The 18,984-nt window shown below is 38.7% G+C and overlaps 1 protein-coding gene across 5 annotated transcripts in view; it reads left to right on the top strand.

Moving 5' to 3' along the window:
* Positions 1-18,984, top strand: part of LOC109933577 (kinesin-like protein KIF21A) — a 133,896-nt gene that overhangs the window by 70,622 nt on the left and 44,290 nt on the right. For all 5 annotated transcript variants that reach the window (XM_048610118.1, XM_048610119.1, XM_048610116.1 and 2 more), the window contains exons 16-22: positions 592-699; positions 6,913-6,981; positions 9,630-9,847; positions 11,917-12,064; positions 13,531-13,722; positions 16,284-16,385; positions 17,406-17,571. In XM_048610118.1, the coding sequence (XP_048466075.1) occupies positions 592-699; positions 6,913-6,981; positions 9,630-9,847; positions 11,917-12,064; positions 13,531-13,722; positions 16,284-16,385; positions 17,406-17,571 (1,003 nt within the window). The remainder of the gene's footprint in view (positions 1-591; positions 700-6,912; positions 6,982-9,629; positions 9,848-11,916; positions 12,065-13,530; positions 13,723-16,283; positions 16,386-17,405; positions 17,572-18,984) is intronic.

The raw sequence follows: 18,984 nt of genomic DNA, 5'->3' as shown, positions 1-18,984 counted from the left end.
GGGGGTTGGTTGAAAAAAAATGAAAGGACAGAATTGGACTCCAGTTATTGAACTCATTGTTGAATCCTAGAGGCTATAGGGTCCCAAGCAGAAAATGAGATGCTGTTCTTCAAGCTTGCACTGAGGCTCACTGGAACACCTGCCGCAAGCCTACAGTAGAAATGTTGGCATGGGAACGTGGTGGTGTGTAGGTGCAGGCAACTGGAAGTTTGGGGTCAATTTTAAGGGCAGTGTTTGAGCAGTTTGTTTTTGTGGGCCTAACGATCTGCATGTGTGTACAACCTTGGAGGAGGTGAATTTGTGTTTCATGTATATTTGCAGTTCACCAAATAAGTTACATGTAAAATCTGGGTTTACTATTGTGTGTGTCTAGTTCAAGCTCACTTTTTGCAAGCTTGATTATTGTCTAATACCTTAGGAGCGTCATTCTTTTCAGAATAATGCAGCTACCTCAACTTTTGGGAGCAATTGTTTTACAAAGATGTTCTAATTGCAAGGTAAACTGTAAACGTTTGCCACCTTGGCTAATCACGTAGGAAAGATGAGGATACAAGTGTTGGAAAAAATTACGTGTACATATTGGTTCTCCAGGTCCGTTTAATGAAACAAATGAAGGAAGAGCAAGAACGAGCTCGCATGACAGAATCTAGACGAAACCGAGAAATTGCTCAGCTGAAAAAAGAGCAACGCAAGCAGGAAGTGAGTATTGAGTTGTTTAAAATGCTAATGTATTGATAGTGCCTTTCGCATTGAACAAAGGTGAAGTTGTAAAGCTATTTTGATTGTATTATATTTGAAATTGTAGTAAATCTTTGGTCTTTCACTTTGACATTACTCAGCTATGTTAAATTATGCAAGTGCTGTAAAGAAGCATGCGAGAAAAGCTTTTTGTTTTGCACTCAGGGCAGTTGCAAGAAAGCCATGTTTAAAAGGGAGCAAGAAATTATACCATACAGCAGAAGGGTTACAAGTCTGCTCCGGCACTGGTCTCATGGAGAATGGACCCAGGAATTACTGTTTCCTATTCTTCTGTTTAGTTCAAAAACTGTGCAATGCCTGGTCATATTCCTTTTTCCTGTGGAGGGCAGATCCCTGTGTGTGTATCTTCTATCAAGTGTAAATGAGCCACATTGTTAAACCAACTCATGACCTTAAATTGTTTGGTAATGCACATTTATAGTGCGTTCAGGATTTCAGCAAATCTTATCTAACTGTGGAAAAACATTTAATGTTCAACACAGTTTGTTTGAGTTTTGCAAGCATGGGCTTCTCCAAATTCTTACAATATCGGTTGAAGTGACGTTTACTATCATTCATTAGTTTAATAAATATAAATCCAATTCTATGACACTAAAACTGCTAGCAGATCTCTTATAACATTGCTTGTGGCAAGGCCAAAGATCCATTTTTGTGGTCATCACTGAGTTTGGAGGGCTAATTGTTAACAAATGTTGACATAGATTTGTTTCTATTACTTGAATTTGAGCGTCAGTGACAGGGCCAGAATTTGTTGCCAGTCCCTAATTGCCTGTTTCCTCTGTGACTTGGCTAGGCCATTTTAGGGCAGTTAAAAGGCAATAATATTGCTTTGAACCTGGAGTTGCATGAAAGCTGAAATTGATAATGATTGCAAATTACTTTGCCAAATGGATTCTAGTGAACCACACAGGGTTTTTATGACATTCTGTGATGGTAGTTATGGTCACCACTACTGACACTAACTTTAAATTCCAGATTTATTAATTGAATTCAAGTTCCATCAGTTCTTAGAATAAGATTTGAACCAATGCCATTATCCTGAACCACTGAATTTCCAGTCCAGCAATGTCATCAATCATAAGGCCATAAATATTTGGCACCTCGAGCCTGCTTACCTATTCAATAAGATCACAGTTAATTCGACTCCCCTGATGCTACTTCACTATCTCCTCTTTTTCTTTTTGCTTTTATTTGTATATTCACGAAAAGCATGGTTTAAAAGTTGAAACACCAGCTCATTATGTAAACAGGACAGCCTAAGAATTTTGATGAAAGTTATAGTGGAAAAAATTGTGCTGTTGTTCTTGGGCTGATGGATCACAACCTCTAAGACCATAGGAAATGGAACAGGAGTAGGCAGTTCGGCACCCCTGAAGCCGCCTCTGCAATTTAGAAGGATCACAGATGATCCAACATTCCTCATATCCACTTTCCTGCCCTTTCCCCATAACCCGAATTCCACTTCTAGTCAATAATCGATCTATCCCAGCCTAAAATGTCCGCAAGGAGTCTTCCCCCCACAGCTGTCTGCAGCAATGAATTCCAAAGACACTCAACCCTTCAAGAGAAGAAATTCCTCTTCATCTCAGACTTAAATTGGCACCTTTTAGTTCTGAGACTATGCCCTCTGGACCTAGACTCTCCTATTAAGGGAAACATCCTCTCAGTATTTACTCTGTCAAGCCACTTAATTCTATATATTTCAATGAGATCACCTCTCATTCATCTAAATTCCAATGAATAGAGTCCTAACGTGTTTAACCTTTGCTCATAAGGCAGTCCCTCCATACCGTAGTCATCCAAATGAACGTTCTGTGAATTGCTTGCAATGAAATAACATCTTTCCTTAAATAATGGGACCAAAATTTCTTGCAGTATTCTAGATATGGTCTCATCAGCACACTGTATGATTGCAGTAAGACTTACCTACTATTACACTCCAACCCCCTTGAAATAAGGGCCAACATTCCATTGCCTTCCTGATTAACTGCTGCAGCTGTGTGCTAGCTTTGTGTTTCATGCATAGGTACCCCCAAGTTCCTTTGTGTTGCTGCTTTCTGCAGTTTCATTCTATTTAAATAATCTGTTATTTTTGTTCTCCTTCCAAAATGAATAACTTCACATTTGGCCACATTATACTCCATTTGCCAACTTGCGGCCCAATTACTTGACTGGGAACACGGCGGGGGGAGCTGACTGCCTAAATACGCCAATTAAAATGAATATATGTAGGAATTTGGTTGTGTACTGCCTGCTTTCCAGCACACTTTGGCTTATTTCTTTCTATTTATGCATTCAGTAAAATGTAAACATTGGTGAAGCCAGTACTAATTACCCTTGAAGAGATGGTACGGGGCTGCTGCTTGAACAGCTACAGTTTGTGTGGTGCAGGTTTTCCTGCAGTTTGTTAATTGGGGATTTTCGGGATTTTAGCCCAGCAATGAATGAAGAAAAGATGGTGTTTCCAAGACAGAATGATGTTTCACTTTAAAGGGAACTTGCAGGTATTCATAGTCTTGCGTGCTTGCTGCCCTTGTCCTTCTGAGTGGCTGTGGTTATGGGTATGGGAGCTGCTGTTGCCACAGTTTGCCAAAGCGTTGCCACAGCATCTTGGATGGCACACGTTGCAATGACATTATGCCTCTGATTGGGAAAATATTGGATAGGTTATCGACTCAGCACTCCGTTTTTCCTCAGATGCGATTGTGCTTCTTGAGTGTCATCGGAGCTATTCCAATCTGGGCAAGTAAAGAGTATTCTATCGCACCCCTGATTTCTGCCGGGGTGTAAAAGTTTTGGAACAAATTGTACACCACAGAATTTTCAGCCTCTGACCATTTGCTGTAGCACAGCATTTGCTATCACTGGGCCACTTATTGTTGACTTCGAGGAATATGATGTTGAATTCAACAGTAGTCATGTCATTGAATAAAGCAGGGAGGTAATTAAACTCTTTGGCAATGGTCATTGCCTGGTTTTTCTTTATTATTCATTAATGGGATCAGGGCGTCGCTGGCTAGGCAGCATTTATTGCCCATCCCTTGTTGCCCAGAGGGCAGTTCAGAGTCAACCACATTGCTGTGGGTCTGGAGTCACATGTAGGCCAGATCAGGGAAGGATGGCAGTTTGTTTCCCTAAAAGACATTAGTGAACAGCTGGGTTTTTCCTGACAAACGACAGTGGATTGTTCATGGTCATCGTTAGATTCTTAATTCCAGATGTTTTTATTGAATTCAAATTCCACCATCTGCCATGGTGGGATTCGAACCAGGATCCTGGGAATGTTATTTGGGTTTCTGGATTAACTGTCCAGCGATAATATCACCTAGGCCATCACCTCCCCCTTGTGTTGCACAAGTGTTGGCTTTCACTAACCCTGAATGTTGTCCATGTCTCACTATATGGAAGCATAGACTGCTTCGTTATCTAATCACATGTGAATGAAACAAAACAAAACAAAGCAAACTTGAGCAAATGTCCCCTGTTTTTGACCTTCAGTGGCGGGAAGGCCATTGATTAAGCAATGAAGATAGTTGGGCCTAGGACAGTGTTCAGTGGCAGTGATGTGCATGAAGCTGTTTGTCCTGCAACAATCTCAACTATTTTCATTTGTGCTAGGTATGTTCTCCAGCAAGTGGAGAACTTTCTCACTGATTTCCATTGATTTTCAGTTTTATTAGGAGATGTACTTAGTCAAATAGTGCCTTGATGTGAAGGACAGTCACTGTCTTGTCACCTCTTGAACTTTTTTTTTGTGGGGGGCCATTTTTTCAATAAAGACTCAGTTGTGGAGTCAAATGAGCTGGTGGAGCACAGTCTAAGCTTAGGTTATTGGTAAGTGCCACTTGATATTTTTGACGAGAACTTTTTCATCACTGATTGAGATGAAGTTGAAGTGGTAATTCGTCAATTTGGATTTGCGCTACATTCTGCAGATAGAACATCCCTGGAAGATTTTCCCCATTGTCAGGTAGATGCTAGTGTTCAACCTGAATAGCTTATTCAGAAACATAGCTGGATCTGGAGAACAAGTTTTTAGTGCAACTCGCATACTTGTGGCTCCCACAGTCTGTGTATCTGGTATATGCAAATGTTTCTCAACCACCTGGAATGAATCACTGATTAAAGGCTGGTGTCTGTGATGTGGAATTCCAAAGGAGGCTGAGACGAATGATCCAACTGATTCTTTAGCCTCCTCTTTTGCACCTCCTCTTTTGCACTGACATGCTAGGCTATGCTATCATTGAACTCCTCTTCCCATTTGTTGCTTAGTTGTTCTCTACCATTCATGATTAGGTAAGGCAGGACTGCAGAGTTATGATCAAGTCTGTTAGTGTATAATCATTTAGCTCTCTGTAGTATACTGCTTAATTTACCTAGTATGTCTTAGTTCTGTGTTGTACATTTACCAGGTGTCATCCTGTTTTTATGTATGCCTGGTGCTGATCCAGGAATGTTCTTCCAAACTCACTGAAACAGAATTGGACTTGCACGTTAATGGAAATGCTGGAGATGGAATATGTTGGGCCATCCGGTTAAGCTGAAGACATCAACTGCTGCTGATGACCCAAATTGCCTTTATAGTTGCCCACGTTTTGAATTGTTAGATCTGTTCTACATCCATCCTATTTAACACAATGGTGGCGTCACGCAGTCTGTCATTGTTCTCACTGTGAACCATCTTAACGTGGTTTCTCTTGTTGATACAGTTTTGGATTGATTCATGTGCGATAGGTCAGATGATGAGGACAGGATGAAGAGTGCTTTTCCTTTCTGTTGGCACTTTTTATCACATGAAAATTCTTATCAGTAAACAACTACAGGGAGTTTCGTATTAAAATAACAACATGTAGGGTTAACTAAAATCTCAGCATTTATGATGAAATGCTGTTTCCTATTATATACAATTAATCTATAAATTTTTTCAAGCTAACTCATACAAGAAAGTCAACCTCTTGCAAAATTAGAGGTATCAATTTTATTATTTCACTTAGTGTTAAAATTATTTCCTCAATAAATGAAAGCAATTACAAGAAAGCACCCCCTATAACTGTTCTCTCTATTCCAAGGGCAATCAACAAATTTGAGTTTGTGAAACATGACTTTGCTGAACAAAATAGGTCCCTCTTCAGTAAAATGCATAGCATTGCCATTCATAAGGGATTTGTGGTAACTTTTCTGAGCACTATGTTGTGTCTTGAGCCTTCTGGATGTGCTGAGTCAAATGCAAACTGACAGGTAACTTCTATCAAATCAATTAAGCGTTGCAATTTCCAACCATGACACACTGCTCAGATTTGACCAGATCCTTTGTGGCATTGTCAATATTTATTTGGCCACATCTACCATGTACTTCCTTTCTTATTCTCGATGTCATCTTTTGAGCAGTTGTATGTTGCTGTCATAATCTGGGTTCTTTCACTTTTGCATCCACTCTCTTGCCTGCATTCCCAAAATGTAAAAGCAAAGTAATCTCTTTTTTTTTTTCTAAAAAAAAAAGCAAAAATTCAAAAGAAATCAACAGTTACAAATATGTACAATCATAACAAATACTAAGTATTTTGCATGTCCATTGGTGCCATACCAAGGCACTAATGTAGCTAAAGCAGTGCCTAAACATTAAAATATATGCTTCTGACAGCTTTGTAGTCAAAAGTCTCCGTTCAATTCCTGAGCAAAATAAAAACCAAACTTGACATTGCAATGAAGTACTGAGCAAGTGCTACACTGTCAGATGGCATATTACTGAGGGACACTGTCTACTCTTTGAAGTGATTTATAAAAGATTCCATGAAGATTCGAAAAAGGGCAGTGTGCTGAAAATATTAATCAACATTACAATGTTTGATGAACTGGTCGTCATTGCATTGCTCTTTGTAGGAGCTGTGTATATTAGTTGCTGTTTTTATTTTTCAGTAAATATTGCATTTCGGAAATAGTTCTTGGCTATAAAAGTGTCTTTCATGACCAATGAACACCATGTAAAGCTTTTATTTGAAACCAGTTGAGAAGTTGAACAGAACCCTATACTTACAGCTTTGTGTCCTGATCTGTTTTGCTTAGTAGGCAAGGCACTGTTGTAGCTAATTTTGCTTTTTGTTTGTTTCCTATTTACATGCTTAATTTAACAGGTTTTTGTTCTTATCTACTCAGCATCAAATGAAACTTCTGGAAGCTAAAAAGCGACAGCAGGAAATAATCCTACGACGAAAAACTGAGGAGGTGAGGAATTGTTCATTATTTGTGCCTGTGTATATCAAAACAAAATTACTCGGATTTTGCTGTTGTTACTTCTTTTGAAGCTGATGGCCATTTCTAGAACAGTAGAGGGTGCACTGTTCGCGCCACTGCAGAATGAAATCAACTTGAAATCATTTAACTGACATGAATTTGCTAATGGTTAGCTATTGGTCTCACTCTGTAACCTTTGGAAAAGTTGTACTTCATTGAATGATATGTATGGGATTTTCATGGTGTACTAAGTTTGTATTTATTGATGAAAAGATTTTCTGGCCTTAAAACTTTGCTTGTGGAGTGTCAGATTTCTCCATAATGAGATTCCACACTACTTTGAAAATCAAAGTTTAGGATTTTTTGACGACTTTCTTTTATTTTGTTTTATGCCCCGATTGTTTGTTTGCATTGTAAAATTTATAAAACATGAAAACTCATCGGTGCACTTCACATCCTGGCTTTGAGAGTGCGAATCCTTCGATGTGATTGGCTGTCTATCCTGACTGATAGAAACATAGAAAATAGGAACTGGAATAGGCCATCTGACCCTTCGAGCCTGCTTTCTCATTCATTATGACCGTGGCTAATCATCCACTTCAGTAGTCTGTTCCTACTTTTCCCCCATTTCCTTAGATCCCCTTGCAATGTGCTATATCCAACACCTTGAAATCATGCAATTTTTGGTGTCAACTGCTTTGTGGTATCAAATTCCACCTGCTCTCCACTCTCTGGGAGAAGAAGTCTCCACTAATCTCAGTCCTAAATGGTTTACCCTGTGCCCTTAGACTGTGACCCATAGTTCTGGACTCCTACCCTTGGGAAACATCCACCCTGTTTAGTTTGATTAGAATTTCATATGTTTTTGCGAGTTGTTTCTGCGAATTCCCTCATTCTTCTAAACTCCAACGGATATAATCTGAACCAATTCAACCTTGCCCTTGTACGTCAGTCCTGTCATCCCAGGAATCAGTCTGGTTGACCTGTTACATTTTCTCTATAGCAAGAACATCTTTTCTCAGATAAGGAGACCAAAACAACATACACTATTCCAGGTGTGGTCTCACCATGGTCCTGACAACTACAACAAGACATTCCTGCTCCTGTGCTCATCCTTTTGTTATAAAGGCTAACATACAATTTGCCTCCTTCACTGCCTGCTCCGCCTGCATTCTTACCTCCAGTGATTTTTGTACCAGGTCACCCAGGTCTCTTTGCACATTCCCCCCTCTCAATTTATAGCCATTCAGATAATCTGACTTCCTGTTTTTTGCTCCAAACATGAAAACCTCATATTTATACACATTTATACTGCATCTGCCATGTCTTACTTGCTCTCTCAACTTGTTCAAATCACCCAACAATCACCAACAATCTCTGTATTTTCATCACAGCTCACCCTCCCACCCAACTTTGTCATCTGCAGACTTGAAGATATTACTTTTAGTTACCTTAGTTAAATCATTGTTATATATTGTGAATAGCTGAGGTCTAGTCCTGATTTTTGCAATGCCCCACCAGTCACTGCCTGCCATTCTGGAGAAGACCTATATTCCTAATCTTTGCTTCCTGTCTACTAACCAGTTTTCTATCCTGCTCAGTACACTGCCTCAATCTCATGCGCTTTAATTTTACACATTTAATCTTTTATGTGGGACTTTATAGAAAACCTCCTGAAACTCCAAGTAAATTACAGCCACTGGCTCCCCCTCCTCAAAGCTACTGGCTGCATCCTTGAAAAATTCCAATAGATTTATCAAGCATGACTTCTCTTTCACAAACCCATGTTGACTCTGTACAATCCTGCCACAGTTTTCTAAGTTTTAAATAGAGGGGTTGCATAAGTTACATGCTAGCTTTCTACCTTCAGTTTTCTGTTTGAATTTTCAATTTCTCTGCCTGGCCATAGGAGAGGTGCTAGAGGGCTAGAAGACAGCCAAGTTGGTACCAATCTTTGTCTCTTCACATACCTATAGAAATTTTTATGTTCCCTGCAAGCTTACACTTGTACTCTATTTTCTCCCTCTTAATCAATCCTTTTGTCCTCCATTGCTGAGTTATGAACTGCGCTCACTCCTCGGGTATGATTTTTTTTTCCTGGCCCATTTGTAAACCTCTTTCTTGGATCTAATACTGCCTCTAATTTCCCTTGCAAGCCATTGTTTGGCCACGTTTCCCATTTTAATTTTGCATCAGACAGGAATGAACAATTGTGCAGTTTGCCTACGCACTGTTTGAATGTTTTTCCATTGTCTTTGATGGCAATGTTGCTGGATCCCTCAAGATGAAATATGTAATGTATATGGAATATGATGCAGTCTTTGAAATTGTGTCAGATTTAAGTAATACTGCAGTGAATAAGCTCAAACGAGAAAAATTAACAAGACTGTTGTTAGTCATGTCCAATTCCTTTTGTTAGTATAATGGCCACATTGTCTGTCTGTCTTTCTACTGTCTTGAGTTGTTTTCTATTATAGTATTTATGTTAGAAATTGAGTGGCTTCTACTTAAATCATACCTTCCATTTAATTGGTATCACTTGGATAATTATGGTTTTTGAGACAAAAAATGTTTAAAATCTGTTTTTGAAGTTGCATGTAATCTTTTATGCTTGAAATGCTCTATACTTTTATCTTTAGGTTACAGCCCTTCGAAAATTATCAAAGCCCATGTCTGATAAAGTAGCTGGACGAGTGAGTCGTAAATTGAGCTTGCCAGATTCTATTTCAGAGTCACCCTCTCACATGAGTATTTATGAGCATGACCGGTCAACTGCTAACTTCACTGGCCCACATAAAGGGAGAACGCTAATTTCTCGAACCCTACCTACTTCAACAGACAAAACAAATGTGATCAGGTACTTTTTAGTTCTATTTCCAGTGTTTAGACTTTAAGTGCAGAACACCCATGGGTGGATAAAATAACAATACGTAAATGTACACAAATTTCTTTTCATTGTCAGGGTTCCCAAAATTATTTAATATATCATGTGATAATATGAATAGACCAGAAATATTCTGATTTTAATTATTGGTCTGCACTAATCAGTTCACAAGTTGGCTGTAAAGATGGTCACTCAGTGTCCTGAGTTTAATAGAGTGGAATCATTCAGGATTCTCACTGCAGGTTTCGATCTAGCACAGTTCATTGGAGAATGTTGGATTAGCCTTTACTAATCTCCTTTTAGTTAAACATCAGGATTCCATTGACAGCGCAAAATGCTCAAGCAACTAATTCTGTCCTGCTGGCTGAGAAACATTGTTCAGATCGTTTAAACAGAGCCAGCAAAATTGGAGGAGGATGGAATCCATTGTAAGGTAGTTTTCGGGCTGCAAGATCAGGTCCAGAGTGGGAAAAGGGGAATTGTTTCCTAGGTTGGTAGGGAGGAGAGGCAGGTTATGTTTGGAACAGGGTAGGGGGGGGTGGTGAAGTGGGTCCAGAGCAGGGCTAGGGTTGTCAGCTGCTGGAAGCAGGGAAGTGGGGAGTGCAGCGGAGGGTTAAAGAGGATTGGGCTTACCTGCGGCAAGGTGAAGAGGACCAGTTTAGAAGCTCAGGAAATGTAGTTGGCTCCTGGGGAAGAAAAGGAGGACTATGCTTGGAGTGGAGCAGGTGTGTTGTGTCTGGAGTTGGGGGAAAGAGGCTTGGCTCCTTAGGGGCAAAGTGAGGAGTGAATCTGGTGGGTGTGCCTTTCAGAAAGGAAGGAGGAGAAGACTGTAGTTGGGGGTGGGAGGGCATGTGTGAAGTAAGTATAGGGTCAGTTGAACAGTTACTCAGGAGTTAAGCTATGTATTTAATAGTTTACCTTGTCCACAGTAAACATTTACTTTCACTGGAGCATTCCAATTTAAATTCAGACTTTCAGAGGGTTCCAGGCATAGGGGAATTGCATAGCAGAAGCTTCCATTTCCCATGCAATTCCTTTGGAGTCTGTTTAGATGGGGATTCTACAGGTTGCCCATTCACACCTCCCATCTATATTGGAACAGCAACTGTCTGACCTTTTCAAACTCTGAGTCAATATATTTTTCTAATTTACAGTAATTTAAAAACATGCCCTGAAAGGGTGAAAGGAAAAGAAAAGTACCCCCCGCTCTTAAAGTTCATTTCCATCAACTAGATTTCTTAACACACACAACTGTTGGTTCACTGTGAAAGCAGGATTTAGCTGGCAAAGGTATAAAGCTAATTAGCACACAATTGGAAACATGGAAGTATAAATATCTACCCTTCTGAATACCCTGAAACACATGCGCAAACACATATCCATTCACGTCAGGAAAAGGGGTGATTTCTGTCTCTTTGGAGATTCACTTTGGGGAAAAGTTTCCACTTCTCTCTTTGTCAATGATGGTTAGCGCTTGAAGGCAAAATGGCTAAAGTGTGGGATGTTGAAATGGCTGTCTTGTGTAGACAGGTATCAATAAACATAGGCAATTGTCTCTGGCATCTTTGCAAACACAGCATTGTGAAAATTTCAGGAACTTGCTAAGTTTACTTGAGAATTCTTCCAGCCACTCTTCAAGAGGGCAGTCAGATTTTATGCTGGATTCACAAGGTAGACTTTTCTAAGAACAGAGCTACTTTTGGAAGCTCCTTGCCTTCAGCAGGCATGTCACCAGCTGCTCCAAACAATATCTAAAGCAGACACTGAAATCTGGCTGCTATAAACCCAGACAAGTGGCCTGCTCAGAAAATGAGCAATTCTCACTGAAATGTGACTACAAAGAAGTGCTTTTAAAACAAAAGTTCCAGTGTTGTTTCATTAATTTTTTTTTCAAAAAGTCCATGTATTCTTAATACTGCGAACTCAACTCCGTGAAAGTTATTAAGTATGAAGCTTCTATAGCACTGCCAATTTTAAATATCTTTGTTCATAATATCATATGAAATTGGCTGATCTAACAATTCAAATCTGACCAATTACAGGAAGAAGTACCAGAGGAAGTTTACAAATAGATATACATCAAGAGCAGCAAGAATGAAGTGGCAGTCACTTGAACGTAGAGTTACTGAAATCATCATGCAGAGGATGACTATTACCAACATGGAAGCCGATATGAATCGACTTCTAACCGTAAGACCATTCTCCCTGCAACTTGAAAAATAGAAATTGAAGTATTTTTAGTCCTTCAAATAGAATCTGGTCGCTAATGAAGTTCACTGGTATTGTGGTTGATATCTTCTCAACTAATCAGAACAGGATGGTGTGCAGTCTCCAGTGCTAAATTTCCTATATTTCTATTTAGCTGTACTTCTGTATCATACTTGATGGTTTCTTTTTGTTTGAAAGTACCGCTCTACTTAAATCCTGTGATTTGACTGCGGTTCATTTATTAATAAAGGTATGAGCATGTGTTGCTTTTAGACCTCAGTCTTGGGGTGTGTTATTAATTGTCATATGAAAGCAGCTGATATAAAGTGCCTTCACAAGAAGTCAGATCTTTGAAGTTGAAACAAGTTTTGCCTGTTCTGACACTACTTCAGTTTTTTTTTTAATTTGCTCATTAGATATGAGCTTCACTGGCAACATTTTTGTTTCCCATCCCCAATTATCATTGAGCAGGTGGTGGCTGTCTTCATGAACCACTAAGTCTGTTTGGGAGCGAATACCAGAATTTGGATCCCATGAATGTGAAGGAATGGAGACAAAGCTCCAAGTTAAAATATGCGACCTGGGGAGGAACTTGCACTTTGTGTAGTTACCATGTGTCTGTTGCTGTTTTCCTTCTCGCTGATAGGTGTTTGGAACGTTCTGTTGAATTTTGACAAACATGACAATCTTACCAGCTATTTTTAATAATTTAAATTTATATTAGCATCTTGAGTTTGGTGAACAGCTTTGCATTTTTGAGTTCAATAATTACCTGGTGTGAACCTGCAAATGGTGCAAGTGGTATATGTAACAGTAAGCAGGCCTTTTTTGGCATTGTTGTGAAAAGAACAATGTAGCTTGATTTTTTTTTTTTGCCATCCATAGCTGTGCTAATGCGTGTAATCTTGAATTTTCTTAACCCAGCATACACACGCAACGCACCCCACCCAAACAAAACTCCACTTAATCCACCACTCTGTATAGCAAGAATGCTTTTGTGTTCCCTTCAATGTTTGGTCCACCCCGCCGTGTCCTATCTTGTTTAACTGATGTTTTCCCGAACAGTTTCGGATGTACTTTGAATTTTTCCTTGCTACAGTGGCTGTCTTATCTTTCCATTCGCAATGTTTTTAGAACAAAAAATTTGAACCCAGGGTTTGCAGACAGTTCTTCATAATTCTTGCAGGAAGATGGAAGATTGAGATCTGTCACTGAGAGGGATGAATGCTTTTCTTCATACGTTCATTTTCAATTTGTGTATGGCTGAAGGAAAACATATATCAACTTATAATGAAACAGTCTTCTAGAAAGATGCATTTAAGTGTTATGCCATTGTTCAAACACAAACAAAGCCAGCAAGGACATACAATGAAATTGGTAAGGTTTACACACTATATATATATTTTTTCATCTCTCAAGTTGTCAGTAATTTTACTTTTTTGTTACAGCAACGTGAAGATCTGACCAAAAGACGTGACAAACTGAATAAACGGAGAGAAAAGTTTGTCCAAGAGTGTGTAGATGACAAAACAATTCAAAGCATTAATGAAGAAACGGAGTCTTTGAATGCAAATATTGATTATATTAATGACAGCATTTCGGAATGCCAGGCCAATATCATGCAGATGGAGGAAGCAAAGGCAAGTTAATTTTATAAATATTTCACTGCCATATATTCAAAAATAAGTTACAAAAATTCTTAGTATACAATGCATTTGGACTGTTAAATTTATAATTCTATCATGTGAACATATGTAGAATAAATAAGTCTTATTTTCCATCTGTCACATCTCTCATCAGAGACCCCGAAAGCTAATTCTAGTGTCTGAACTAAAGTCTGACTATAATGTTCTGGGAATACTGTTGGTAATGCGTCTGCATGCTCTTCCTTAAAAATGGGACCTTGAAGCATTGATGTTTGGACCAAGGCAATCAGTTTAGCATTCTTGTTAAAGCACAAGGGGATGATTTATAAAACTAGCTTTCTGATAACTTTATAACTTCTCGGTTCTGATGGCTCGTTCAAAGCTTAAGCCTGCGTCAGCGATCTGCCGTGTGTAGGCAGGTAGTTCTGTCATATCCCGTCTGTGAGCAGGATGGAGCCAAGGAATTAGCGAAGACGCTAGTTGTACTAACCTTTTGAGTCTGCTTGCCTGTGATTCTGGTCTCATTGAAGCCTAAAAGTCAAGCCATCTATCTTTCATCATCATTAATTTGATTTCTGCCCTTTCTCGAACATAATCATCCCAAGTATAGACTCAAATGACTGCATGTAATGTAGTACTGGCCTATTTATTTTGCACTTTTCTGCAGTCTTTAACTTGGTTCACCATACCACCCTTCTGAATCTGCCTTCTCCAACATATTGCAAAGGGATCACCGTTGCTCACTTCATCTCTTTCTGATCCTGTTAGAACTATAAAATCACTGCACTGGACTCCTTTCCTATCTCAATGCCATTACTTGCACCATCCCCCAAAAATCGAATGTTTCTTCTCTGCCCTTGCAACTATGTAGTGCCCTTTGACTTGATGTCTGCAAAGCATGTAGTCATATTCCACACTTGGGCAAATTAAATCAGCTCTACCTTTCCACCAAATCTCTTTGAATCTTTCTCTGTAATTATTATCAGACTATTTGTTCAACAATCCAGTCTTGGATGAGCACCCCACTCATACTCTAACCTCCTCCAACCTGACAGCGCCCATCCTTAACTTCGTTGCATGAACTGATTCTATAAAATGCCATGCTCTGTGCTGAGTAGGAGTATTGGCTTTCCAGGCTGTGCTGGTTGTCTTTAATAGTCCCTCAATGGTGACTATTTCTGTTTATGAGTGAGTCTTGGCTCACCATAAACTCCTGTTCTTAATGATGGGGCTGACTGCCAGAGGATGATGCACCAATTTGATATCTACAGGGTGCAGCAGGCAGTAAAGTGCTATCTTGGCCTTCATAGTACAGGGATGCCTTGCTGCAATTGTGGAGGGCCTTGTTGGGACCACACCTGGAATATTGCGTGTGCAGTTTTGGTCTCCTTATCTAAATAAAAATGTTGTAGGTACCGAGGAAGTGCAGTGCAGGTTTACCAGACTGATTTCTGCGATGGCAATGCTGACATGAAGAGAGACTGTATCAGTTAGAACTATTTTCAGTAGAGTTTAGAAGATTGAGGGGTAGGCAGGAAACTTAAATCAGTAAAATTCTAACACTACTAGATACAGTAAATGCAGGAAGGATGTTCTCAATGACTGGGGAGTCCAGAAACAGGGTCACAGTTTAACATTAAAGGTTAGGCCATTTAGGACTGAGATGAAGAGAAATCTCTTTACCCAGAACAGTGAGCCTGTGGAATTCTGTGATTGAGGCCAAAACACTAAATGTTTTCAAGGAGTTTGATACAGTTCTTAAGGCTGAAGAGAGCAAAGCATTTGAGGCAAAAGGTACTGAGTAGGATGATCAACCTTGATCATATTCAGTGGCAGAGCAGGCCTCAGATGCTGAATGGCCTACTCATTATTGTTCTCTATATTTCATTGAAATCTGCTATATAAACGGGACATATGGAGCTCATTCAGCAGGTTAGGCAGTATCTGTGGAGAGGGAAACAATTAACCAAAATTCAAAGAAAGACCATAACACTCTTTTCTTCTTTATGTTGTCGGATCTGCTGGGTATTCCCAGCATTTTCTGTTTTATTACTGCTGCCTAAACATTTGAAAATAAACATGTCTAATATCTCCATACACTCACTTTTTAATTCTTCCTTCCATCCCCTCCATCTTTGCTGATGTCTCTGTCACACAGGTGTCCAGTTTTTCTGCCCCCTACTCAACCATGTTGTTGAATGAAGGGAAAGTGGGCTTATGTTAAAAATTCATTCATGGGATATAGGTTTCACCCAGCATTTGTTATCCGTTCCAAGTTGTCCTTGAGGAATTAGTGAACTGTTGCTCTGAACTGCTAAAGTGCATATGCTGTAGGTAGACCAACAATGGTCTTGGGTCGAAATCCTGGGATTCCTTCCCTAAGTTTGCAATAAAATTAAATGGAACAGCAAGCCATGCAACTTAAATATAAATTCAGCATTGAAGAGCAATGCTTACTGTATTCTTATTTTACAGGAAATGTTCAACACAAATCTACCTACTGCTCTAGAACTTTGCAATTTCTTACATTATTTTTAATTTTTTGTCATCTGCAGGAGGAGGGGGGTACAGTGGATGTTTCAGCAATAATCACTTCCTGCTCTTTGACAGAAGCTCGCTACATACTGGATCATTTTCTAACTATGGTTATTAATAAGGTGAGTTTGTGAGCAAACCTCCTTGAGATTTACTGATTCTGGTCAATGAGCCTCCATATACAAGCTGTTGTATCATCTGCTGAAGGATAGCCACTGATGGATGTTATGACTCGGGCTGGAGGAGTGCACTATCCTTTTCCAGTTCTGCTACTCCACAGATCATGGCATAAATTTAACAGCTTTACTCGGTTCCCAATATTGTCAATCGTATATTTTACCTATGTTAGACTTAGAATCAAATGCCTAACCAGATTTCTTTTAAAAACCACACGGTGATTTATTATACAATAAAATGTTATTTAATGATGTAAGGAATTACTTCCATGTTTAATGTATGTTTTATGTGATATGCAGATCTTGTAGTTTCTTGACCTTGGGTTTGAATATGTTTTGTTTGCTACCTGAACTTAACAGTTGATTCCAAATTTGGATTGCTTTTATGTAAGGTTTGATTTATAGATACTGCTGTAGGCTGTGAATTTTCCAGGTTAAGCACAGCATTTTGGCAAGGATAATAAAAATAGGATGTTAAGTGGTATTATACTTCGTGGAGTTTTTAACTGCATCTGTGAAAGTCACTTGTTGGTTCTAATTACTTTGAAGACTGGATTGCTAAAATATTTTGGAGTTGTGGCCATGTTATAAATTGGGGAAAAAATGCAATATAACTTCTAACTAATGGAGTATATGTTGCAGCTAGTTATTTCTATTTATATTATGTTTATCTGTTGTCAAAGAATATAAACATAGGGTAGGGATTACTAAATAAGCTTTCATACTAACAGAATGGTACTGTGCGGTTTCTATTCAAACATTTACACCTTGTATATCTGGAGAGGGATTTGTGGAGCAAAAACCCAATTGAACCTGATGATTGCTTGATTTAAACTTGAGAATAAGGCGTAGGGGTTAGGATCCTTTAGCTCTCAAGCCTGCCCTATCTACACCTACAAGTAATCTGATATTTCGATTTTTAACTGCATTTTTGAAAACAAAAATCCTTTTTCTGATCTGTCTTAGGGTCTCCAAGCTGCTCAGAAGGAATCTCAAATTAAGATTCTAGAAGGTCGTGTGAAGCAAATCGAAATAAACAGTTCTACTCAAAACCAACTGCTATTCCATATGTTAAAAGAGAAGGCTGAATTTAATCCAGAGCTAGAAGCTTTACTTGGAAATGCTTTGCAAGGTAACTACACCTCTTACTTTCACCGGTGGCATGCTATTTTGTTTACAGTGCATGATGTAATTTAGATTTTTTTATCCACTTCGTTGCTGGCACTTTGTATTAATGCTGTTTGGAATGAATTTTTTCAGTATTATTTACTCATTTATTATTTTCACATGTAAGGATGTCATGAATAAATTGGTCTTGGAAAATGTGTAGAAAAATATATGGTAAAAATATTTACTTAAGCTATAAATATTTTATTCAATTGGAGAGTAAATTTTCTTTAGTTTTCCCAGTTTGGAAAAGCATACCAATATGTTGTTGCCTTAAAGCTAATGATTTCTGATAAGAGGCTTTGAACTTCTCCTGGACATGTGGATGAGACCAGAGCAAAGAGATTATTTTGTAGCATGTATTAAGAAACTGGAAACACAAAAATGCAACCAATGCGTATTCAGTAGCAGGTGGGTATATTAAAAAAATTGATGTAGAAGAGTGTGTGGTATCTGTCTGCCCTCTTGGTTTCCACTCTAGAAATCAAAGGACAATTTGAATTGTACTGTGGATGCTGAATTTTATTTGCAAGGTAAAACCTCCCAAGTATCAAATCATGATTATCCACAGTAAATCTGATTTTAAAAACTTTTACTGCTTAAGTTTTTTTTGTTGTTGTTGTTTAAAAAGTACTGAAGTTTTGCAAATCATAGATTGTCCTGATGTTTGCAAGACCAAAGTCAGGGCAGCTAAAGTTATTGAAATACCTTTAACAGTACAATGCTAATGGGTAGTTTTCAGATTACATTTTTATGAATCGAGCATTTTAGATTGTAAACACCAAATTTAATGAACAATTTATTTGTAGTACAATCTTTTTTTAAAAAAAAATAGATTGGCCCAGTTGTCTAATTTGAATGGGTTATCTACAATCCCAGAAATTCAGCAGCACTTCATTGAATTTGTTTTTGTTAGAAATCTTGCTGATGTCAGAATTTATAGTTGTTTAAAAATTTGTACAGTGGAATCCCTCATTTTTTAACCATGGGCTTTATCACCTGAATGAAAACTTGGCCCAGAGAGGTATTTTTAAGACTTTTTAATGCAGATCAATAAGATTGCTACATGGAGGTATAGGCTTATGTTCATATGCAGTAAAACCTAGGCAGCATTCAGGCTTGTATGATGACTGGCAAGTAAATCCACACCACACAAGTGCTAGACAATGACCATCTCCAACCAAATCTGACCACCACCCTCTGACATTCACAGGCACTATAATTGACCAGAAGCTGAACTGAGCCAGTCATCTAAATACTGTGGCTTGAAAAACCTGTTCAGAAGTTGGGAATTCTGCAATGTGTAACTTGTCCTCCTGACTCCCCAAAGACTGTTCACTACCTACAAAGCACAAGTTAGGAGTGTGATGAAAGAATC

The sequence above is a fragment of the Rhincodon typus genome, chromosome 22, assembly GCF_021869965.1.
Source record: "Rhincodon typus isolate 14 chromosome 22, sRhiTyp1.1, whole genome shotgun sequence".
In the NCBI taxonomy this organism is placed as follows: Eukaryota; Metazoa; Chordata; class Chondrichthyes; order Orectolobiformes; family Rhincodontidae; genus Rhincodon; species Rhincodon typus.
This window is presented reverse-complemented; position numbering and strand designations above follow the sequence as displayed.